The sequence below is a fragment of the Plectropomus leopardus genome, chromosome 10, assembly GCF_026936395.1.
Source record: "Plectropomus leopardus strain MGB_pleo_1.0 chromosome 10, ASM2693639v1, whole genome shotgun sequence".
NCBI lineage: Eukaryota > Metazoa > Chordata > Actinopteri > Perciformes > Serranidae > Plectropomus > Plectropomus leopardus.
Window position 1 is genome coordinate 26,237,138 of NC_142185.1, and position 26,011 is coordinate 26,263,148.

Consider the following 26,011-nt stretch of genomic DNA (forward strand, 5'->3'; position numbering starts at 1 on the left):
TGTGGTCTGTTTTAAGCAGGTGAAAACCACAGGAGCCAGGGCTGGGTAGGGCAGCTGCTCCTCCTCCGAGAAGACCGAGACTCCTTGCTCTGGTACAGCGAGTGCCACCGCTGGCTGCTTCTTCATCACCTCCAACTCAATCATGATGAGGTCCAGACCCACATACTTTGAAGGGAGGTCAAACAGAAAGAGGTGGAGAGGAAGTAGTAAAGAGCCAGGTGAGACTGAGAAGAAAAGACATGGAGGGAGAAAAAGACATGACAGAAAGGCAGCGAAAAAACAAACAAAAATAAATAAACAGATTGTGGATTACCCCTAAGTCACTGAGTCATTGTTTCTGCAAAGACATGTCTCTGTTTTCTTTCGTAATTGTTTTGGTTTCATTGATACAGGTGTTACAAACTAATTTCCATACAACTCCATGATAACAACTAAACGCCTCAGCACTAAAAACCAAAGTTATCTGCATGGTTTGACATCAGGGCTATGTGTAAAAATACAGTAATTTATTTCATTTTACATAATGGAGATATATGTGGTGGAAACAATCAGACACTTTATTTGAGTAAAAGTTGCAAAGAATTTTTTGAATTATCTTTAATATATTACATGCAAAAATGGTTTTTTTTTATTATCACAGCCTAGGACATGTCATTGATAAGCAGCACAATTGATTTTTATAGGTATTATTTTTTGTGTAGTGTCAAATACTCACACTCATACTGCTCTGCACGCAAAATGTGATTTTTAAAATATACATTAATATGATTTTCTACTTTGATTGAGTATATATATATAATTGAGTATATATATATATACATATATCTCTGTTTTCAGTTTGTATTTGTGTAGAACTTTTTTTATAAACCCCTGGTATCGCATGTTTATTTTGTTTGTTTGTTCTTTGCTTTATGTTCCTGTTTTATATTGCATTTGCTGTCTTGCAAATCAAGTTCAATTTAATAAAGCACTTAGTCCTCATATGATATTGATCAAACAAAATATAGACAATTGACCTGTATAATGTATTGTGCATATCTGATTTATAATAACAGCCTACTTTACTTTTTTATTTTTTTTACCATGAAATGTTATTGTACACAATAAAATAAGGGTCTATAATTTTCTGTTATTGAGTATATCACTTCACTGTTAAAAGAAAAGGAAGCAGACTCACTGCCAGTTGCAGTGTCTTATTTTGATTTAAAGAATTTTATGTCGCAATGATTGTCATTTTTAGTACTGAAATGATTATAAATCTTTGAATATAAAAACGATGAATCAAAATCACTAAAATGTAAACGTCAGTGCTATTCATTCAGAAATCACAGTTTCTATGTCTACTTGTGTTTGTTTATATCCGAGATTTCGCACATCCAATATGACGCATGCGCAAACGTATCGCAGACTGACGCTTCTGTAAGCTAGCTCGTTGTATGCTAATGTTAGGATAATGTTAGCCTCCGCTACGTTGCCTAAAATCATTAAATACCCTCTCGTTGATGCACAAATAATGTCAGAGGTAACAAAATCCGAAACTTGGCTTGAATATATATCACCATACCACAGTTTGTCCATGTTAACGGCGAATTAGCTGACTGTTCGTGCGAAAATCACTTTTAACATTAGCTAAAGTTAGCTATGAGTCAGCAGTTTAAAGCACATCATTAACGGCTTTAAAATGTCGCATGAATATTTGACGGACAGAAGCTGCGTGGCACTTCAGACCCAGAAACTTCCACGGTAAGCTGTTTAATAAATGTCAAATCCATATAAAGGCCAATAACTTATGCCAAAACATCTCTACCCACCTGTTTTCCATGTTAGTTACATATTTTTCAAGTTAATCAAGTCGACGTCCATCTTTCTACCCTGGTGGTGTTACAGAAACTCCTGTGACCATCATATTATGAGACGCAATAACTGCAAATGTTTAACTGCACATACTTTATGTTGATAAATTGTAAACAAAGATAATTCATAGTACTTTACTGAATGTCGCAGTAGTTTTGGTCTCACCTGTAACCTTTTTCGGTGGTGCTAATGAGTTGTTTCTGAATATAAACTAGCAACTGAAGCAGTTCAGTGAATCGGTCGCTTTTGATAAAAATGTCGACTAATGTTTTAAATGAATGTAAAACATAATATTAGTTTGTTAAGTTAACAAAAGGTCGGTGTGTAAACCTCTCTGTATTTTGAGGCATTAAAAGGAGAAGTACTTACCGGACATAAAAGTCCATACCTTGGGTGTCTTTGTCCACTTGTAAATGTTTCTGTTTTTACAGAAATATCCCCTTTGAGTTAATGCAGCTTATATCAACAGGTAATGCCATATAAAGCTCAAGTGTTGCTTCTGTTCAAACACAATTAATTATTTTTAAAGGCAGATAAACATCAGCTTCAGTCCTCACATTCTGGAACTTATGTTGGAAAATAAATAATAATACCACTGTAAAAGTTGTAGTGAAAATAATTCTATTCATATCTCCATCATATGTTTGGTTTTAGTTTGAATTTATTGGTATAAAAGGTGGACATTGTTGCTGTAACTGTACTGCAAGTCTAATGTTGTATAAATTCTTAAATGAAGAGGAGTGCAGTTTCTCTGTTGAAAATGTTTTAATCAATGTTAGATCAATGTTTCATTGTGAAGTCATATCTGTATATGACATTGTTCAAATTATACCATCGAGGAATGCAAATAAAATAAGCACCACTGTTTTTTTTGTGTGTGTTTAAAAGTATAGTATCCAGAATAACACAGGGTAAGATTTATTTATGCATTTTGTACGCCCAAAATATATATTCTAATTATTGCTTGGTCTTTTTATATTAATTTAGTAGATAATATTGATTTTTTTCCCACTGCCATTCTGGGGTGTCACATCCAGCCTGTTGGGGGCGATAATGCGCCTCCCAGCGGGCTCTCCAACTGCCAGTAAATCAAAACAAGCAGAAGAAGAAGAATTACGTTGTGAGCAAGTTAACAAGCAAGTGATTTCAGATAGCAAAAGACAGGTTAAAACACAGAAATGTTGAGCTTTGATCCGCATTAGCCTCTGTCTATTTAAATATTTGGTCACGCTGAAGTTGCTGCCGTCAAAGTTAAGTTAATATAACTTAACATGCGTTTTGTGACAACTTTCAGTTAGCCTAATGTTAGCCTGCTAGCTGCAGCAGCTCACTCTGCTAGGAAATGTCTGTTAGACGGGCTCTGGTGGGTTGTGTTGTGTTGTCTCTGAAAGATACCTGCGTGTTTTATCCGTGCTGCAAAAGCTGTTTCTCCAGGATTGATGTTGAACAGCAGGACGTGACGAGGTAAAAACACAGTTACATCGAAAAACACAGATTTATTCCAGTACTCTTGGGGCAAAAGTGGATCTTATTCTCAGAGTCTTACTTTGACTGTTGAAAGTTGTTCAAGTTAACTAAAAATGAATTAATTTAAAAAGTGGAAAACCTATAAAAGTCTGTAACTTATCTAAATAAGCTTAACCCTTTGAAAACTGGATCAACAACAACTTTCTTGTGCTGTGTTCAGTAATTAAACCTTAGAAACCTGAGCAAATTGATTTGATTTATTTAGAACTTGAAAGAAATTAGATTTGGAAAAATTATTTTTTAAAAATGAAGGGGGAAATTTTTGAAAACTGTGTTTCTGCTATCATCATTGTGTATTTGAAAATAATTTTACAGAATTGTAATTTTATACATTTTCTGTCATTTTATGTTTTGTTTTTTTACTTTCCCATTGTTTTTGTTTATTTTATTTTTTTATTTGCTAATTTTCATGACATTTTCTTGTACTTTTTACTAATTTCTTACTAATTTTTGGTACAGTTGTTAAGTTGCTAATTGCCCTTTTCCCATGTTTTTGAACATAATTAAGTCAGTTTGCTTATGTTTCACGGGGTTAAACAGAAAATGAATTGATTCCTACAAAGCAAATGAACTTCAGAGTTCCCACAGTCATGGAAAACCTGTAAAAGTCAAGACATTTCACAATCTCATTTTCCAGGCCTGGAAAAGTTCCTGAATTTTGTTGTAATAAATAAGTTTTACATTAATCTTTTGTAGATATCCATCCATGTCCAATTCCAAGGCTTAAGAAGTGTCTGTCTAATTTTTATGCTGCAACATTTGTTTTTCAGACTTGCATCCAGAAATGAGTTTACAATCAAATAAATCAAGAATATATTGGAAAAAGTTGCAGATTAATATTCATATACTGTATAGTTTTGTTTGTGTTATACACTATGAAGGGTCTCAGAAATTGTATTATGGATCTTTAAAAAGTCATTGAAAAGTTTTGAAATTGAGTCTATGAAACTGTGTGGGAGCCCCAGAACTCACTCACACATGGAGACACTTTAACTTGTCTGCCATGTCTTTTCTTCACAGATGCAGATGCTCCAAGTGTGGTTACAGCTGTCTGAGGGAACAGGTTGATTACAGGTATCGTCTCTCACTGAAGGTGACCCGGGACAGAAGCATATTTGGAGTAACAGTATTTGGGACCTGTTTGAACCCCTTCTTTGGCATCCATGCAAGTGGTTTACAGAGGTGAGCAAAGGAAACTGTCTGTCAAGCAACTCCAAATGTCAGCAATTTATTACTCTGTCAACTTACACCGGTCTTGTATAACCTGAAAGACCAAAAGTGTTTCAGGTTTGCAGGACATTTAAGGGTACCTTAAACATGCTCTGTATCTGAAGCATTACATCGTTCTTTGTGTTGTGTGTCATTAGTTTTGGACAAGTTTCTGTATGGATGGCTACTTCCAAGTTCCTATGCAGTATTACTACTGTGTTTGGTGGTAGTATATGTTGCTGTGTGAATGATAAACAACAGACACTTTTATTAACAGCATTTGTGGTGTGAAACAGCACCTCTACTATTTTACCTAGGTATTGATTTTTTAATTTAGAAAAGTGTATTAACTTATGATGTTGTGGAAGTTTTTGTATCAAGTGAGGTGATGTAACGCTGCTTCTACCAGTGTTTACATTGTTTGACCACTCAAAGTACTTTCACACTAAGTCAAATTCACCCATTCACTCTATGTGAGCCAAAGCAACCGTACAAGGTACCACTTGCTTCTCAGTTTTGAAACGTTCACACACACCAGAGGCACAGCCAGAGGGAGCAATTTGAGTTGACTAGAGGAGCCAGAGCCCCTAAAAAAACAGTGTGAATTTCTGTCACGTCTGTAATGTTGCAGGTTGGTGGAGAACTCGGATGGAGCATCAACCAGATCCACATTGTTGGTGAAGGCTGTCCAGGACTGTTTCATTGGCAGACATTTCATCTTTGGTATAAAGGTACATTTGCAATTGAGGTTTGCTCAAATTAGTGTATATGTTGGATGATAAGTAGCAAAAAATGGCTAAAGTTGGCATGTTAATACACTGATGTTTAGCCTGTATAATGTTTACCATTTTAATTTAGCATATTAGCATGCTAACATTTGATAATTAGCACATGACATAGTACAGCTTTTGCTGATGGGGAATGTCAGCAGTTTTGCTGGTATACTGGTAATGGAGAGTAAAATACATATTTATTGAAATAGAGAGATGGTTAAGTGATCAACTATGTAAGTCATTCTGAGGGGACCATGGACATCTGTACCAAATTTCATAGCAATCCATTCAACACTTGTTAAGACATTTCACTAAAAAAAACACAAATGCCAACCTCATGGTGCCAGTAGAGGAAAAGTCAGGGGATCACCAAAATGTTCACACACACCATGAATGCCAGTACAAAATCTCATACCAAATCATCCAGTAGATGTTGAGATATTTTGCAGGATCAGTTATAACTTTGACTAGTTGGTGGCACTGCAGGAAATGTCAAAGAATCACCAGAGTTAGTGGGATTCTTCCTCTGGGACCCATGAATGTCTTTACCAAATTCTATGGTAATTCATCAAGAAGTTATTGAGATATTTTAGTCTGGACCACAGTGGTGGTCCAACCAGCTGAGAGACTGACACCCCTCTGTGCCATGCTGCCGGTATGACTAAAAGAAAATCTAAGGTTTATGTGTTTATGTTGTTGTCGGATTTTTTTTAAAAACCAAAATGTTGATATCAGTATTGACCTCAGAAGTCCAGTATTGGTCTGTCTATAATCATACATATTTGAACATCATGTCCAAAATGCAGCTTTATTGAATTTCATTTGTAAACAGGCTGCTCGCCCTCAACCACCCCTGATCTTTTCTGTACCCTTCAGGTAGCCGAAACAGAAAGTTGGCCTTGGTTCAGAGGGCCTGTTGCAGATGGCTTCAGCAGTAAAGAAGCAGTCCACTTTATTGCCAGTCAGATGCTGCTCCCCAAAGCTACAGGCCTACAAGGCTGCACAGTGGTCAGTTATTATCGGATCCTTCTTCAGAAAGCTGCCGAATATGAGAAAGAATCCGCCGATCCCAGCAAAAGACCCCCAGCAACAACCCTGCTGCTGATTCCTTGCCACTTTCCAGCTAGCAGCTTCAATAATGCCACACTTTCTGCCTCAGGTCTTCTTTCGCAGTCACTGCAAAGGTAATGACTATACGAAGCTACTAATGACTGTTGCTCTCTGCCTAATAATTGTTAGTATGTTATATGGGTGTAACAGTATACAGAGGTCATGGTTTGGTTCATACGCTGGATTAGGAGCCATGGTCTGATGCAAGACTTGTCCTGTGGGGGGAAAAAAAACACAAATGCATGAGTATCTGTTTCTTTTTATTTATTTTGAACAGATAGTAGTGTCAAAGTCAGAGAAAATCCTCCTGCAGTGAACTGAAGTAGACTTTTTCCTCTGGCAGCTTCAGTAAACAATTTTTATTATAAAAATAAGGAACATTTCAAACACTTCTGTTTTAGACTGTACAACCATTGAAGACTTTCTCAAAAGGTAATAACAGGTCACAGCAACAGGCTACAAAACGGAAAAACACCTTATGCTATGAAATTGAAAATAGCACCATGCTTTATACCAGGGTTCCTGCAGACACTCAAAAAGTCTGAAAAGTTGTTTAATTCATGTTTCAAATATTTTAATTGAAACAAAGAGGAAATTACATGTATCAAATTGTTATGTCAATTATCATTCTAATACACATAAGAAAAATGTGCATAAACTAAATAAAAGAAGGGAAGAAAGGACATAACATGGAACTAAAAAGGCATTGAATTCATTAATATAAAAATAAGGCCTTTCTTGGTATTAGAATGCCTTCAGTCAATGTATTGAAAGTCTTAAAAATGCCATGACATGGGAAGTAGTATTTGATGAATATTTTTTGTGACCTTGCATTGTGAAATTTCAAAATTATCTGTAACAACTATATTTAAAAAAAAATACTACAGAATAACTCTCGCATTGATGTCACGCAGATTGGGATACCAGCTACAGTCGTATTTAATTTTTGGCTGGCAATTTAGTTTCTCAAGGAACAGTTTCACCCCCACAGGGAACAAACAGGCGGGTCTTCCAGCTCTGGTGTGTTATTTGCATTTGCCATTGTGTGATTGTAACAACTTATGTTCCATATTACGTCCATGAATCTACACGCAGTGTATTCTGTGTGTAGCTGCGCGCATCAGACCGTGACCCCCAAATCGTGATGGTTGGGTATTGATACATGAACTGTTACAGCCCTGGTATTTTATATCATAGCTAGACTCTGCAGAGGTCAGAAACAAATTGAAAATAAATGGGAATTAGACTCAATCTGAAATTAAAAACAACAAAAGATCTTACAAGCTCTTCTTAAACGCTCTTTAAAGCTGCTCTTGATCCTCTTTATGTACTGTAAAAACAACACTAGTTTTACAAGCTTTTTATCTTTGCACTTCACATGCGACTTTCAATTATTCTCTTTCATTTCAACTACAGCATTTAATTTCACTACATTCATTCATGCAAAAGCATTATTTTTCACTTTAGCTCTCATGTGTCAGGTGGCGTCACTGGATGAATTGTTCCCTTCTGTGACATTTCTTGACAGTTGCTTTTGATTTCATTCTAGCTCGCAGCACCAAGACAGCACCCTTACTCCCACCCCTCCATGGCAACAGTCACTAGGACTAGTAACTTCATCAGCAGAGCAGGAGGAAGATTGCAGCACCCAGGACAGCGGAGACGAGAGGAGCTCACAAACATCACATCATGCACAAAGAGACTGTTTAGAGATCCTGAAAGTCACAGAGGAGAGAGCACCGTCACCTCTTCTTTCTTTAGAGTGCAGCTCTTCCCTTAGTCCATCATTAGCCAAATGCTCATACTCATCTGCTGAAAAGGCTGTTGGAAACACCCCCATCCTGAACACTTGGTTCAGTCCCCCTCCACCTGCATATAACAGCTCCAAGGGTTTTTCTACCAAAACATTGTTGTCAGACTCCTTGGCTTGGGAAGATTTGCCTTTCTCTGAGAGTCTGACAGAGTTTTTGTGTGAAGAGAACAAAGATTTTGACAAACAAACAGAACAACATGCGCAAAATCAAAAAGAAACATCAAGAAACAACCTGGAAATCATCTCACAACACAAGAACGACTCACATAAATTTCAGATAACAGGCTGCCACTCACAGATATTACTGGATATCGCCAACACACCTGCACCGAATGGAGGTGACAGAAATGATTTATCCGACCAGGAATATAAGAGCCCTCTAGGAAGTGCCAACACGACTCAATCCAGAAATATTTCTTCCAGTGAGGGTAACCAGGAGGACGAGAAAGCTTGCTCTCTGTCTTTTGAAAACGAAGAAGAGCAGCTTGAAGAGGACACCTATAATTGTTCAGCAGATCTTTTTGGTAGCTCATTCATAATCAATGTGAGCACAAACAAGCTCAGCACACATGCAGAAACTGTCAGGTTGACCACGGAGGCTCGCCCGCCGCTTTCCAAACCAAAAACAACGCACCAGAGGAGTGATAACGCGACACATTCGACACCACAAAGACAGACACTGAAAAGTCAAAAATGCATAAATAGAGACACACAAGAGCTGGACTTCATCCCTCCCTCTCAGTCCACCCCCATTGTAAAAGTAGGTGCTGTGACAGGCCCAAGCAGAACGTTGACATTATCTGAAGTCAGTTCTCAACCTGACAGTCAAGATTCCGGTGTTTTTTATAGACGTCTTCCTGAATGGGACAGGAAAGAGACAGCTACTGCCACCTCTGCTCTTTGTAAATTAAGCTGCGTCAGTGATGAACAGCTGTCCCAGCGCGGCAGAGAGCCAACAAAGGAAAACTTAGCATGGAGTTCAACATCCAGCAGACACAGATTTACCCCAAAAAGAAGGTCCTGGAAACCGGACACGCATAAGAACCATCTGAGACGGGTTCTACAGTCAGCCAGAAGGATCAAGCACAAATGTGACTCAAGTAATTGTGATATGAGCGTCTATGATCATGAAGACAATGAAGTAATCGTTCCTCCGACTCCTGCTGCTGAAAGACGACAGTGTGTGAAGCTCAGAGGAAAAAGGCCGACTGATAACAGCAGCAGTAATTTGGGTAATTGTCGGGAAAGCCAGCAGGGAGATGGGGTGAATTATAAAAGAACTCTTTGTTTGTTGGATCAAACTCTCACATCATTACAGAGAGGTCCGGCACAAACAGAAAGTCATGACAGTGAGACGGGTGAAGAGGGAAGTCTTGATGGATCTAAATGTTACCTCCTTGACAATGATAACGAGGCATGTGATTGGTCCAGAGATTTATTCTCTGACTCGGTCTGAGAGGTTCTTTTGCAGATGAACCTTACAAATTTATGTAAGAATTAAAGACTTTTTAATGTATATAGCTGTTCTTTTTTATGGCTAGTGTTGCTTGTCCTACCCTAACAGTTTCTACTGCTGTATCTGCAATCTTCCTTAGAAGTGTCACGTGGTGTTTTTGTGTCACTAGCCATAAAAAAGAACAGCTATATAACGTTATCTGGCAGGCTAAAATTAACCTTTTTGGACTCCAACTCTGTGCGGAAAGTCCCTGTACAGCAAAAAATAACGTGCGTTCTGAGTTAGGCAGTTGTGCTCCAACACAGCTGATTCAAGCGATCACCTCGTTATGAACTCCTGAAGCTACTAGATGACAAGCTGATCATTTAATTCAGCTGTGGAGCAGGAGAGAGACATCTAATACAGGCAGGACAAGTGGTACTCGAGGAGAGATTTGGGAAACAGTGTTGTATGGGAACTATGGTTGCTGACCTGAAAACTTGAATGGCCCTAACCAGAGCCGGTGTTTGGTCTGTCCACTCTGGGGTGCTGTAGAAAAAGTATGGCAGACTCCTTGAAAAAGGACCCGCTCTGTGTGTAGCTATAAACAGCTCATTCTAAGGAAACAAAAACACAATTATACTTAGTTTCAGGTGATTATACACTAGTTACTATTAGAATGTTATGTACCATTTCTGCCAATAGATTTCCTCAAATCCTACACACTGAACCTTTAAATATTTCAGAGAGGAGAAAGGCACTACAGGCCTTGCCTCACCTTATGCCGTATGCACCTTATCTTAAAAATAATATTAAGAAATTGTGGGTTCAACTGCCTCAGGCTGGGATACAATTGAGCATACTGCTATGCAATTTCCATTGGCAAACATTTGCAGTAGACGTGACTGCAGGTCTTTATAAAGTCTTAAAATATCTTTAATTTAATTTTACAAATATAAGGCTTCAAAGGTCATTAGTCTTTATTGCTGCAAACATTTTAACTAATCTATTTTTTTTTTTGTCAAAATGAGTCAAGCTTTTCTGCATGAAAGTCCACATTTCAGATGTTAAGAGTCTTTAAATCTACCACAGAACCTACAAATGTTTTTACTGCATGCCTGCACTTCCCTAAAATGTTTTTTAATCAAACTCACTTTATTAACAATATTCACGTTTTAAAAAAAAAAACAAACCTCTGCACAGGATTACTTCGTACCTATATACATACCTGTAATGCTGGAAAAAGAAATGATGATTTTTTTTCAAAAAAATGTCTTAAATTTGGTTAAAATGATCTTGAAAAAGTCTTAAAAAGCATTAGATCTAAGTATCTGACATCTGTAAACACCCCAAATAGAATGGGTGATACTAAAGATCTCAGCATCCAACTAAAGCATCTGACCTTAAATGATCTTGTAGCTGAGTGGGAGCAAATCCCTGCAGCCAATTTCCTTAATCTTGTGGAAAGCCTTTGCAGGAGAGCAAACGCTCTTACAATTCCTCATTAATGTCTTTGGTTTTCTAATCACATATGGGTTTAATGTTTCAATGTCCACACATAAGTGATTTGTTTTGAAAGGAAGAATCTCATGCACATGGTCCACGGTTGTTGAATAATTGAGACTTTTATTGGAAACGTTTTAGTAACTAAAAGCTTCAGATCAAAAATCTTTTGAACATGCAGGTGTGGATTTTCTTACCTAGTTTCAGGTATTGGGACCGTGCCATGTAGTATGTGCCCATGACACATTGTTAACTCTGTTTTAAAATCTTTCTGCTGCTCCACCCTCTCAGTCATTGCTGTTTTTTATTCATAACCTTGTCTTTTCTCCTTTTGTACTACAACTTCGAATTCAAAAAATGATCATATGTGGGTATCTGATAAATTAACTGCTGCTGTCACATCTAAGATTCACTGGATTTCAATTTCATTTTTTTTTTTGTCTTTGCATTTTTGCCTTTATTAATAGAAAATAGAGACAAAATATACTGGCACTGAAACAAAAACCCTGGAATAAAAGCTGGAAAAAAGCCAGGGACGTTCTGCTTTCAAAATACGGTATGCACCCCAAGGCCGCAAGACGCTGTGTCACTTTTGAATGCTCTCCAGTCTCATTTAAATCACAGCTCGTTGTGTTGGCAGCAGAGAGACGCTGCTCTGCTGTTACTGTGTTTGTCTCTGCAGTGGTGTTAATGTAGGAATGAATGTGTACAGTGTCATGCCAAAGAGCTAAGAATAGTAGTCTCTGAATATGACTCCAATGTTCTGGATGTGTGAGTAGAAGAGAGAGCAAGATGAAGAATTTAACAGCTGAAGCTTTGTACTTAATGTGGTGCAGAGGCACAGTGAGCTGGGTTGGTGTGATACTCATGTACGTGGATGTTACAGCATCCTCTTTGGTTGATCTTTTTTATTTGATGTGTACATTTTTAGCATAGATACAGTCTTTATTTATTGGAACGACCACAAAATACCACATCCTTTTACTACAACAATGAAATAAACGCAGAAATCCAGAGTTGAAAGGGTATTGGTCAAGTATTTAGCAACATGAGTAGCCAGGCTGCAATATAAACTCTCAGGGCACGTTAGCACCGTTGACGTACGTCCATCAAAATTGCTTGTTTTTCCACTGACGGTCTTAGATTGTTATTCTTCATGTTTGATTAGATTATTGCAAAAACAGCCCAAAATCATCATCGTCAAACCCAACAAACTCCATTTAAATAAACTGTAATTTTATTATAGTAAAACACAATTAATTCAAAGTTGACAGACGCAAAATAGAATTTACAATGACTGCCTTGGTTCCTCTTTTTATGGTTCAAACCTTCACCAACTCTGGTTTGGTGAAAATAAACTATAAATTCACCCAGAAAGATGTAAAAATATGCTGCCCTATACACACTAAAATGACTGTCTACTAAATGTAATCTGATAGGTTTGGCGATGGCGATGGCAGGTTTTAGATCTTTTTAGCCACTGGTTAAAAAGCAGTGAGCGTCAGAGGACCTGTAGATCTTGAGGTTGTAAATACCTGTGTGATAACGTTATAGGGCATCATTAAAAAAATAAACTAATGGCAAAATGATGAACTGAGAGACACTATAGGTTGCATAGTGCTACGGGGGAACTGCAAAGTGAGGCGATAACCTGTTGGTTCGTAACGACAAGCAACTCCTTTCAAATAAAAGTAGTCTCATGATCATTTGATGTTATAAAAATGCTGATTGTAACGACTCAGAACAACTAAAAAATGCCATTGGTTGACATGGATATGTCACATGTCACTGTTTAGTGGAGCAAACATAAAATGACAGCCCTCCCAAAAAGAAATCAGCAAACAAGAACATGATGTCTTGCTGAACGAAGTGAATCAAAGTTCAGTGTGATCGTTACGCTAGAGTTGGTAAAGAAGTGCTCAGCTAAACCACAGAGGTCAGTTCATTAAGATGGAAAGTTATGTCACATGACAACTGATGCAGCTGTTCTTTCATTCATTCCCTATGTATATTTTTTTAAAGCTTTCCAGTAATTGACTTAGTAGCTTTTACGTGTGAAAGACGTCAAATAGTTCAAGCTGAGAGCAGCAAAATTAAAGGGAAAAAAAAGGAGTGATCTGAGTTCAGGTCTTTGTCAAGTCATCTTTTACTCGTAGCCGAAAATCTTGCAGCAGGATCAAAAGGAGCTGATTCCAGATCTGCGGTTGCGGGTAACCTCGTAACTACAGTGAGTGAGCCACAGGAGGGCATGTTTCTGCCTCGGGCTGGACACCTGTAGTTGAAAGGACTGTCTTAAAGCGATAGATATGAAAGGCCTGAGCTTCGATGAGAATGTGTAAAAAGCAACTGTGTCAGAGGGAGCAGACTGCGAGGAGGGAAAGTGGCTTCTGAAAATCACTTGTTCAGTTAGTGGAGCTCAGCTGATACCACGTATGTCTTAATAATGCTGCAGCTATATTTGAAGCTCAAACTGAACTATTTTTTTTCTTTAATATGACAGATTTTTAGATAATTACAACCATGTCCTAATATTTATAAGATACATAAAAAAATGTAAACATGAAATAGTTGTGCATGTATTTGCTGCTCGAGGTGGAGCTGTTTTTTACTTTACAGTTCTATGTACAGCGAGCTGGTTTAGGCCAGTACTTCCCAAATTAAGGGTCAGGCTCATGGATGTATAAATAGAACTGGATACAGCGTTAGAAGCGAAGCCCCGTTCTCAGTTGTGCATGACACTAAAAAAGCTTGATTTCCAATGTATTAATTACTCAGATCTTCTGCATAATGGGACCTCGAGCAAGAGTACCAGAGATGCTGGCCGAGCCGCTAAACCTCCAGTTTAACCCCTCACTGGTTTGAAGGGGAATAAAATGGTTTAATTGTGCAGTTTTTCTAGACTTTCTAAATGTAAATGGACAAAATGGATCAAATCCTGATGCTGAAACAAGTCATTTGATGGGGGTTATGACGCTCAATAATGTCTCAGCTGATTTTCAGACATCTGTCAATGGGAAAAAGTCATTTTGGGCTAAATGGCATCGTGTGACGGGCCTGGAAGTTGTAATTAAACAGTATGACAGCTTTGTTAAATTGGTCTTAAGTCCAGGTGCGGGTTTTTTACTTGCAGATATTTTAAATATTTCAAATACAGCTGGGTGGTTAATAAAACTTTTTTTTCGATGGTGTGACAGACTCGTTACACATACTTATTTTTCTTTACCCACACTTTAAGTACATGAATTTAGTTTGTTATTTTACACCACTGTGTGTGTGCTTTAGTTTGCTTTTTCCTGTTTCCCTGTTCTTTTTTTACACCCTTGCAAATGCACTATTTTTATGGTGGACCTCAAAGGGCTGCATGGCTTTTTGGCCTTTATGAATCTTTGCACGAGCAAATTATTGTGCATTTATATAGCGATTATGTCCAGAGTTTATAGTTCACCTCTCATTCACTTCACTGGCAAAAAGCTTAAGTAAAAAGCATCAGAAGTAGCTCTGGGTTGCTCAAGGACACACACAAGGACATGAGGAACCGAGAATCGAACCTCTAACACTGTGATTAGCGGGCGACCCACTCTACCTGCTGAGCCAAAAAAAAAAAAAAAACCACACAAAATGTTCTGTTGTTTTTTTAGTCTACTCACCAGAGTATGTTCATTAATTTGTTTTTCTTTTGTCCGGGGTCAGTGCGGCCACAGAGAGTCCTGAGAGAGAGCGGACTCACAGTGTACGATGAACCCAGAGCTTTACAGTGCGGTCACTCCCCAGGCCTCAGCGCTACAGGCCGGGCTGAGCTCAACTTGTGCTCCTTCTCTCCTCTGTGACTAAAGTCTCTTCCACCCAAAGTTAATTTTTAATGACACACTTTGTTATGTGGGTCCACAGGGGGCCCTTAGTGGCTGTGCTTTAATAAAGAGAGTCTCACTGCTCGCTCCCTTCTGAGAAGGCTTCATTAAAACTGGTGTCGGGGAAAAAAAAAGGTCTTTGAAGTCCCAGATTTGAGCCTATCTAAACTTTATATTTCTCTTTCCATCTGTCTGTCTGGTACTTTATGAGTTTATTTTCGTTTTTACATCAATTGTCGCAGTAAACAAATACAATATATTGAAGGACAGATGATGTGACCCCCTAAGGGCCACTTCATAACTGTAGGGGAGTGTGTGTGTGTGTGTGTGTGTGTGTGTGTGTGTGTGTGTGTGTGTGTGTGTGTGTGTGTGTGTGTGTGTGTGTGTGTGTGTGTTAGTTATGTGGGTCCGTGGGGACAGAGTGTTGGGGTAGAGATAGAGGGTACAAATACACCATCAATCTTTATCAATAATCCTTTCTTGTCATTTTATGTCCAATCAGCACCATCATCTGTACAGGATGTCTCAAAGACAAAACCAGTAGGCACATGAACTCCTGTAGAAATGGTTAAATTAAAAAGCCACAAATGTTACAATATACTACAATAAAAATCTCCTTTTTTTGTTTCAGGTATATCAACATGTTCGTGTCTCAACTTCTCCAGTACCGCCACTTTGTCGCTGGACTTACATGTCAAAACATGACATACCCTCCTGCATCAGTTTTGGATGATCAGGGATGGTGAGTACATGCATTGTGTGTTTCCAAAATACATTTCCATTTTGTCAGGAAATGTACATTTTTTTTCAGCTGTGTGAATACAGTCTTGCCCATGGGTTTAAACCCAGAACCCTCCGAAACATCGTGCAGTCTAGGCTGAAAACAGGCAATTCATTTATTGCATACACTGATAAATATATTTAATATTTAGAAAAAATAGGAAGGAACCAAGGCACTTGTCTTTGGGGGAGACTTGTAAAGGTGAAACATGATTAAAAAAATGACTAAAAACTACTTTGATGTTTCGGCACCCAGCCTTCTGCAGGAAGTTACTGTAACTACCTTAGTAAATTTGACTTTTTCTGAAAGATGAGTACCATAGTTCCTTCCTGTTTTTTTCTAGATTTGTTCATGCTCTTCACCAAAGAGCACCATCTTTTTTGTACTAATACTAGTTTCAAGAAGCTATCCTGTTTTTTTTTTTTAGCTTTTCATTATACTTAATATTTGTTCATTAACTGGCCCCTGGCCTCTTACTATCTTGTAAAAGTGGTCCATAGCAAAGCGAGTTAATAATCCCTACTATACTGATTCATCGTATGTGCAATGCATGATGTGTTGTGTAAACTCCACGATATTACTATTTATATTATGATGTAAGATCTTTTGATTTCACCGCAGAGTAGAAACTCTAAATAGCGGAATATTTGAAAGGTGAATTATTTCAGACGCAGGCTAAGTGGGCCCTCCAGGACCTGCGTGAAGTTCATTGTGTGCTGCTATAGAAACAAGTGGGCCTCGGTCTCCGTTAGTGGGGTTGCGGCGTCCTCGCTGTTTTACATGAAGTGCCTGTTGAAAGACAAACTAGCCTCAGCATCACAGCCACTGTCAACCAGTCTGACAGCAACAAACCTGCCACTAAAGTACCAGCACTGAACGCAGCTGTGTTGTGTAAAGTTAAACTGTGGATAATATCTTCAGCTTACAGAATTAGAAACAGGTTGCAGTACCTGTTTTTAATGATGCAGACTAGAGAGATCTTTGAAGTTGAGTGGAGCTGCTTGTAATTGTTTTCTATTGCTGTGAAGACTTCAGTTCCCTGCCAGAACGAACACCTGGCTCCTGGCTTGTTGCTATAATAATCTGGGGGTGCAGCTGTGCTATAGTTGTATTTAGCCTCTAAATTAATAAATATCTTCTACAGGCTACAACTGCCTTTAATTTGCTGAAATTGATTAGACATTTTATCGGATATGTCTCCTTCCTCTTCTCCCATCTGTGAAAAGATGCAATTTTCTTTCCCCACACTTCTCCATCTAGAAAATAATTACAGAACAGAGTGATGAGAAAACTAAATAACGTTATCAGTAAGCTGGAGGAGAAACTGTCAGCTGAGAGGTCTGAGTGAACCACAGTACATGGGACTAGTTATGTTTAGGTGCCAATAAAAGCATGTTGGAGCAAAGTTACACCATGATTTTTCATTATAATCTGCCCTTTGGTAGATTCTGTAATGTAAATCTCCTGCATGATATGCAGTTACAGAGGTTATTTTACATGGCAATTACAGCAGCATGCCATTTTTTTGTCATGGTTTGGAGACAATTGATAAAATTAGAAGGAATTTTAGAAATAAAAATCAGCCTTAAAACTTAAAAACTGGGGATGCAAAAAAAAAATCCCACCCCCCAACTTAAATATAATAAATTAAATATACAGTATTTGTTAACATTATATTTGTGTTTTGTACTATATACACATCTGTGCCTACAGAAAGAGAGAGAAAAAAATCCAAATCATGCATTTGGTTTCTGTTAGTGTAAAGTGATCACAGACAAACACAGACAGTATTTTTCTGGTAGAATATTTTATGCTGCTCTCTTTCAGAGAGAAAATGAAAGAGCTTTCTTCACATATAGTCATTATATAGCAGCAATTCTGAGGAAGGATGCTTTTTTGATGCACATCTTTCTGTTTGACACCAGCTGTAGAAAAGGACATTAACATAAGAATTGTACTTAAGTACAATTTTAAGGAACATGTACTTGAGTATTTTCATTTTATGCTACCTCAGCTAACTACATGTAACTTTTTCTAAATATAATGCTGGATCAGTGGTATAATGGTATTTGATTAGGTGGGTGTACTACTGAGTAGATGGGTAGGTTACTGAGAGGAAGTGGGCATATAATATCCTTTATCTGCCAAAATAAGCCCATGCAGGTTTTTATCCATGAGGAAAACCTCCTAAAACTAGATTTACCAGTAAATTATTGCCAGTATACCAGAGCTGTGTACACAGGTATACAATTCCTGTCAGTTTGTTTTGAGGGCCAGAAAATGGTTAGTAAACAGTAGAAAGCAGCATGGAGGCCAGAGATATTTTTTTATATGTCTTGTCTTGTCTTATATGGCCTCTATCTCAAACTTGGTGTCGGTGAATGATGTTATAGCACTGCTTGGACGGTAGTTTGTGGCGGCTCGTCATGCATCCCTCCAGCGACAGGGCTAAATAAAGCGTCTTAACCTGGGTGATGTATAGAGGGCCCTCTGGGATCATTTTCTTGAGGCCGACGCAACGGTTAGCTTTTTTTTCATTTGATTTTGGATCATTGCAGAAAATAAGCTCTGTGGCAAACATATTTACACGTATAGTTGAGTGACACAATCGTCACAAATAAACACCACTTTTTGATTTTTGATGCCTAAATGCAATTAATTAAAAAAGCAAATGTTGGGCTATTAAACAAAAACAACCACTGTTTTAAAGACACATTGAAGCTTCAAAATAAACAAGAGGGATATTTTCTGATGTGGTTTATGTTGTAGAACAAAATGTGAAAATCTCTTAAGCCTGTGTTAACTACAGGCATATTTTTTTTAAAAAATAAATAAAAAAAATAACATGACTACAAAACAAGGGAATTGGGAGTGCTAAAATGTTAACTTTTTTTCCCGAGAATTTCGGATGCATTCCTGGGGCACCCTATTGGCCTGATGGAAGTCTGCCCTTCTAGTTGACTCTTTGTTTTGTGTGGTATCGCAACTAGTTACCGATTTGCATGCTTCTTCCACCACTGCCCATCCAAGAACAGTTTTTGGTCTACTTTTTTAGCCTCACTTCAAGAATGAAAGAATAGACTTGAATAAAAGGTTAATTTCTCTGTGATTTTCTGGTTAGTTGCTCTTCCAGGGATGAAATCCAATTACCCATCTTCTAAGAAGCTATTAAAAATGGCAAAAACACGGATGCATTTCTAGCCATTACGCTAAAGAATTTCAATTATGCTGCAGAAGACTTTCATTCCTGATGTTTTATGGTCCTCCTCGTACTGCTCTTTGATTAATATAATTGAGAATTTTATAGTAGATAAGATCAGTAGTATGTTATGACTTAGCAGGCGGACATTTGAATGATACTTGTAGCAGCATCATGAGTCTCACTGCAGAGGCAGCACTCTCTCTGTGTACTCTGTGTTTATTTCATGTGATTTTGCACTCCCTCCTCGCAGGAGGGGAAGAGCTGATTGCAGTGTTCTCCCTGTCTTTTTCAATAAGCCTGGCACTGTCGGCTCCTCTTTGACTCAAACTCATGTGTGGAGTGACTGTCAACTCGCCAAGGCCCGTTCACTCTGGCGCACACCGCATCCAAGCTCCCCCTGCGCTCTGTCTGCATCACAGCTCCTCCCCAGCTCGCTCTCGGCTCGCAGTCACGTTCTGCGGCTTTGAACTTGAATTTAGCTCACCTCCAGTCTCTAGCCCCTTTTCACTTTTCCATCCCCACTCTCCTCCCAATCTCATACTCCCCCACCCCTACCCCTCCTTCCCTCCAGCTCCACTCGGGGCTACATGATAACACACTTTGGAGGGAGCCGCTTTCCCCCAGAGCAGCCCAAACTGTGAGCATATTCACTCCATCATAACAGCACTGTAGCAAAACTGCTGTCACGCCGAGTTTGCCATGCTAATGTGGCTCTAGGCGCCACTACCCTGCCCTTAAAGTACTGTGATGGAGGTGTGTGGAGTGTTTTGTGGGTGATGGAGGGAAGGGGGGAGGTTAAATAGCACAATGCGGGGCTTCCGGGCCTAAGCTGTGAATATAAGGACGGGTCGGAGCGACGCACATCAAGGGAGCAGTTCCTCTTATAGCCGAGAGCCGTTCATTTCCCAGTAAGGTAAACACTGCTTGACGCATGGCTAAATGTGAAAACACTCGAGATGTCTCCTCCTCTTCTCCCCCATCTACCCTTTGAGAGGGGTGAGAGAGGAGGCTTCAAAGGGCTCGATTGACACCTGGCAACGCTTTGAACTGTGTCCTTGGTCTGTCATATGGAAAGACAGACACTCCCTTTAATCACACGCTTACAAACATCATGTATCGAGACACGTGTACTACGACAGTGCCAGCATCTTAACATTGCCTCATTCTTAGCCTGTCACACACACACACGCGCACACACACACACACACACACACACACACACACACACACACACACACACAGTATTCTCTGCTGCAGCTACAGCGAGGGTCCTCCACATGAGCAATAACTTCCTAAATGTAACTTGTGTCTGCAGAGTCGTTGCGACACCAAGGAGGACCATCGGCCAAGTGCCATTACCGCATTTTTCCAGATTACAAGGTCCCGTTTATTCAAAGATACGTGTGGGACATATGAAACTGATTCCTCCTGTGTGTGTTCGCTTCACCTTTGATGTTTCGTAAAAGTCAGTGATGTCAGTGGAAAGTGGCCGCTTTGACTTTAGGTAGTGATACTCAACTTACAGCCTGCGAGCCAAATCTGGCCCCCGATGCTGCTTTTGTACTTTTAGTATACATAAAGTGCCAGAGTGCATAGAACAGCATCAAAATCGATCTATTTTCTTTTTTTTCTTTTTTTTTAATCAAAAAAGTGCCTGTGGAGGGTCTCTTGACAGCCCGTAATGTCCTCACATCTTTGGAACATCCTAAAAACCTGAATGTCCTAAAATCCTACAAACGTCTCAACATCCTACAAATGTCTGACAATCTGAAACATTTCCTAAAATCCTAGAACTGTTCTAAAATCCCAGAAACATCTATGGGGCTGCTGTGACTGGCCCCTGGCCGTCTGTCATTCTGCAAAAGTGGCCCCTAAGCAAAGTAAGTTGATCATCCCTGCCTTAGACAGTAAAAGAGTTCTTTTCTTTTTTCCAAGTCTTTAAAAAAAAGGCTTTGTTTGAAATTTTGGAAAATATGTTTATTTGATTTCTTGTCAAGTCTAAGATGAGAAGATTGATGCCATTTTCATGCCTTATTGATACATTTGAAACTATCAAGCTAGCCTGACTCTGTCCAAAGCTCTCTGTCCGGGTATTTTTGTTAACAAAAATACCCGTGTCCGTATAGACATATATCTTACATCTTGCTTTTGTAACAAAATGACGTGCTAAAATGTCAAGTTGTGGTTTCACTGGGATTATTTGCAGGACTATTCCTGTTTCTTGCAGTAACCACCCAGAGCCTCTGCTGGTTGCCTGGCAACCTCACAATGATGACAAGACTCCAGGAAGTAACTACACACGGCAAAGAAATCACTTTGCACCGGTCGCAACCTGTTGTTTTTACACCTCCGTTTTTGTACAGTCTTTTCATCTTGTTTCCTGGAGTGGTATCGATCTCCTGTCCTTTAATCCTGACTCCTTTTTATGATATCTCACACAGGGCTGAGTGAAAGGAGTCTTCATAGATTGTGCTTGTATGCACTTTTTAAATAATTCAAAATAAGCTTGTTTTATATTCAGCAACCTCTCTCAGACCTCCTCACACAAACCTTATAATTTGACCACAGCGTATCTGTCCCTTCACTATATGTGCATTTCCTCTCATTCTTTGGTTTCCCCCAGTCCTGTTTACCCTGCCATTGCAATTCTTATTTTTTTCCTTGAGTATTTTCAATACAGAAACCAATAAGTCAATTTTCTTTTATTCCTGAAGCTTCACCTAAACCAGCCACGTAAATTCTGTCATTTGAATCAGGACATACTAACTGAAAAGTTTAATTAAATGTACATGGCAATATGTACATAGTGGGGAGAACTGAAGAAATATGCAACCTGTCTTTGGCAATGAGTCCCCATTATGATGGCATCATTTTACAGGGCAGTCTTCACCTCCTCCAACTGTACCAAAATTAAGCCAAGATATCCAAGATATGGCCGCTACCATCTTGAGCTGATTATGTCATTTGGAGCAAGAGCCTGTGCCGTATTGATCTCCATCAAGTTATCAAGTTTTGTTGTGTGACCAGTTATGCCCAGCACACAAAGCTGTCAATCATGACAACACAACAACTTTTTAATATCATGAAATAACTCAATTAAAACCAAAACTTACCAGAAAAAATAACAATTGAACATACAGTGGCATGTGAACAATTACCTTAAATGACAGAAACCATCTTTTGGACAAAAAAAATATTTGAAGGTGTCTTTGAATTTTTTTAGTTTGGCCATGTCACATCTTCTATCATGTAGGGGGCGGGGTTTATGACCTATACTGTAGCCAGCCACCATGAGGCGATTAATTGTCATCCATCTTTATTATGCAGTCTATAGACTAGACACCATGAATGTATTACGATATTGGATACAGCATTGAGTGCAGCATCCTGTTCATTCCACAATTTCAGATGATTCGGGGATAATTGGCACTGATTCTGTACTGTACAGCCCATAGAACATGCGCACTAGAGACTTAAAGGTGAGTTGTGTAAGATCTGGACATAATTTTAGTTTAAAACATTCAAAAAAATGAACTAACCTCATCAACAGAGTGTGAAGAAGTTACACCTTTGACATTATGTCCAAGATGCCTATGTGTTGTATTGCAAAGAAGGGCTGTCCCTGGCTGTATAATAATACATGCTGTCCTGAGAGGCAATAAGTGAGTCTCTGTAGCCTCTAGTGTGCCGCAGGAGAGGATGAAGAAGTTAGTCTCAGTGAATTAGTTGGTGTATAAGAAACACAGTGATGGCAGAAGCTCCAGGAAAATTACCATTATCCCCATCACAAGCAGCTCCCAGACAGAAGCAATGTTAAGCGGCAAAGAAAGGAAGCGATGTAAGAAGCAAAACTTAAATATTGCTGTGGCTTTTCAACACTGGAGACAGCTCTTGGAGAGTAAAAAGATGTGGTTTGATGCTGAACTCACATCTCTTTAGACTGCTAAGTAACATCTAATGTTGGCTATTTACCGAAACGCATCTTTAGTTTAGTAACCAATGACAACACAAACTGTAGGCTTAAAGTTAGCGATAAACGTTTCAAATGGCGTAATGTGATTGTTTTCTTGCTACAGTGGCTAAAACTGAGCTAAGTATGCTATAAAGTATAAAAACGCCACATGTGAAGATCGTATGATAGCAGCCTTATTTTGACCGGCTGTATTACCGTGCCTCCAGGCGTGTACAATGAGGTAAAACTCTGATGACTTTATTCCAACACTATACATTTATCTGCAAAATCACTTGAAAAGTCATTTAGTGTAAGGCTGGCATTTGACAGTTAGACCCCATTGATCTGAGTGGGTGAGATTTAAAGTGGGATTTCTGATGAGCCCACTGGACGGACGCATTGGACAGCTGGTTCTGATCAAACCTGGAGATTGGTCGCATAAACGTGGCTGTGAAATGACAGCTGACAGCAGCAGAACAAGGAACAGTTTTAAAGTTTGACAGCGACAAGACGACTGTCTCACAGAGACTGTGGCTCAGCATCAGAGGACATATCTTCAATTTAATCTGCTAACATCAACTCTTCTGTATCGCCATTCAGCTGCTGAGACAGCTGAGACAGGGCCGTTGTCCTCAATTTTAGATGTAGATGTTGTGCAACAGTAGTAAGACCGTATTTTTGCATGTTGCCAATGTGTTGATAACTCCTTTCTCCGTCTGCATGTTGACATGTCGAGGTTCCCACTTCCCGTGTGCCATCTGTGTGTTTGCGTGATGTACAAGTAAAACCAGAAGCAGGTCAGGAGTGAAATCAGCCATCAGGTTGTTGGTGTGATGGAAAATAGACGATTGTTAATTCATGCCGCTGATGAATAAGTGATCGGCTCCAGCGTTGGGGGCCAGGCTTAAAGGCACGGGGCATATGGGGAATGAGGAGGGGCACAGATGCTCCTCGGGGCCAGAGGGCTGATAGGCAAACTTAAGAGGGACACAGAGAGGGGAGAGGAGACACTGGGGCGAGCATGAGAGAGGGAGATAGAAGATGAGGCAAAGAGAGACATGCTTACCCTGCCTCAAACGCCAACTTGGGTCCCACTGTGCAGAACTAACCCCCTAACTCAGCCCCCGAACCTAGCGTCTGAAGTGCCAGTTCACCGCAGGCGCCTGAAGAGACGCTGTTTTCAGAAGTGTGCCTCTGAGTGTTAGGTCCTGTCCTACTCTGACCTCCAACAAAAAGTAAACAGCTCAAAGAGGAAAACTTCTGCAGCGACAAGACTGACGTCATGGGAGTGACACAGAAGCTCACAGATATTAAAATGTCATCTACTGCTGTAACATCCCTTTAAAAAATATCAGTGTCCATTATCACACAGATACACACACACACACACGAATGCCCACATGCTGCAGAGCGACCCCTGGAGCATTGAGAGGATCTCAGCTCCATCTACTGGCGGCACCGTGAATAAGCTCCACTGTGGCTGAGGGGAAATAAACACCAACTCAGTTCCCTAAAATCATTTTCTCCACCGTCTTTGCCAACCTTCCCTCTTTCCATTTACACCTCCTTCAAGCCAAGAAACTAATCTGACATGATTAGTTACACTTTGCCAGTGCAGCAGTACAGTATCTTTTATCATCCATAAAGACCATCTTTTATATCAAAGGAGGAGGAAGATAGTTTCAAATTAGATCTGATCCAAAATTTGATATCAGGCAGCGCACGTGGTGATGCCTATTTATAAGAGATAATTGAATCAAACAAAATGCCCCCCCAAAAATAAATCATACTTTTTGTATAGAGAGCAGTAAACTTAATGATGTTCTATGCAGGATTTTCTTAAAAGGCAATGTACGAACTCAAACAAAAGGAATCTTTCTCGATGATCATTACCCACTCTCAGTGTGTGGAGGTGTATTTTTTTTGCAAAGACTCTGCCTGTATTTTCTAATTTCCTGTGTTGGGGCCGTGAATGAGTTTGTACCCCCTCAGCGCTCAAGTGAGGTCTGGGCTTCATGAAAAGGTAGACCAGGTGCCAGACTGTTAGCAGCAGGCATCCAAGAGGTATAGCGCTGAAAAAAACGCAAATAGCAAAGTAAAACTGGAAAGAGGTTGACTTTTACTTTCAATTTGAGTGAAGAACTTGTTTACAAATATTAATCTACAATCTTGCATAGTACACTGAACTTTTAAACCTGCTATAAGTGATTTTGTTGGCCGCATGGGGGCGGCACAAACAGGTTGTCATAATGTTGACATATCGATGGATTTAACATAAAAATGTTTGCGTTTTGACTTATTATCTTGATATTTCCATTGTTTAAAATGAATGTAAAAATTAACAAAATGCAGTAGAAAAAAGGTGTGGACGATGCTCAGATCTTGACTTTAGAATTGAAATCTCCCAAATTTTGAAGTCTCAAAATTGACAAGTACGTAATCTTCATTCTGTGCTGAGCAGGTAGAGTACAATGGGATGTTGGAGGCAAAGAAGGAATCTCTGCAATAAAGTAAACCTAAATTAATGTGTAAAATTGGCCTCTGTAGTTCCCCTTCAATATAAATAAACAAATCAAGCACAAAAAGTAAATAAAAATAGCATTTTCTTTAGGATCAGCTCAGTCATGTCTGCATTCAAAGTGATCACTAAATGCTTGCTGACATTAAAAAGTGATCTTCAAAAGGCATCTGAGGTCATATTAAGTAATGACAGACTTGCATGAGATTCGTGTCTTAAAACATCAAAACAGTGTTACAGAGAGAGCCTTAGTCACTGGGCGAGGCTCGAAGCTGCTATCTCAATTATTTTGACAACACTATGTAGATGTAGCAGCACTATTTCTAGTTAGATTCTGCTGGCAGTGTGCTTTTCCTATTCTTATCGCCGCCGACAGCAGAACAGAGGAATAATAAAATCTATTGTGTAGCTACTTGTAAAATGCTCCTCCCAAAAGCAAGCGCTCGTGGGACACTTCCTGAGATTAAGTTTTTAGTTGACGTGGAA

General features: G+C 39.2%; 2 protein-coding genes across 4 annotated transcripts in view; both read left to right on the forward strand.

Annotated features, from left to right (window-relative positions):
- Nucleotides 1-1,438: 1,438 nt before the first annotated feature.
- On the forward strand, nt 1,439-15,820 carry ddias (DNA damage-induced apoptosis suppressor). Of its 3 annotated transcripts, XM_042494171.2 has the most exons (6): nt 2,968-3,318; nt 4,402-4,563; nt 5,222-5,321; nt 6,240-6,547; nt 8,023-9,518; nt 15,704-15,820. In XM_042494171.2, exons 1-6 carry the CDS (start codon nt 3,197-3,199, stop codon nt 15,775-15,777), a joined length of 2,262 nt encoding a protein of 753 aa, XP_042350105.2. In that variant the 5' UTR covers nt 2,968-3,196; the 3' UTR covers nt 15,778-15,820. The 3 variants fall into 3 exon arrangements, with proteins under 3 accessions (XP_087939545.1, XP_042350105.2, XP_042350104.2); XM_088083419.1 differs by lacking the exons at nt 2,968-3,318; nt 15,704-15,820 and adding an exon at nt 1,439-1,743 and having other exon boundaries at nt 8,023-11,506; XM_042494170.2 differs by lacking the exon at nt 15,704-15,820 and having other exon boundaries at nt 8,023-11,506.
- The window catches only part of cmss1 (cms1 ribosomal small subunit homolog), a 76,593-nt gene continuing 60,070 nt past the window's right edge, over nt 9,489-26,011 (forward strand). The window contains exons 1-2 of the mRNA XM_088083423.1: nt 9,489-9,518; nt 15,704-15,814. Coding sequence (XP_087939549.1) covers nt 15,802-15,814 — 13 coding nt within the window. The 5' untranslated portion in view covers nt 9,489-9,518; nt 15,704-15,801. The remainder of the gene's footprint in view (nt 9,519-15,703; nt 15,815-26,011) is intronic.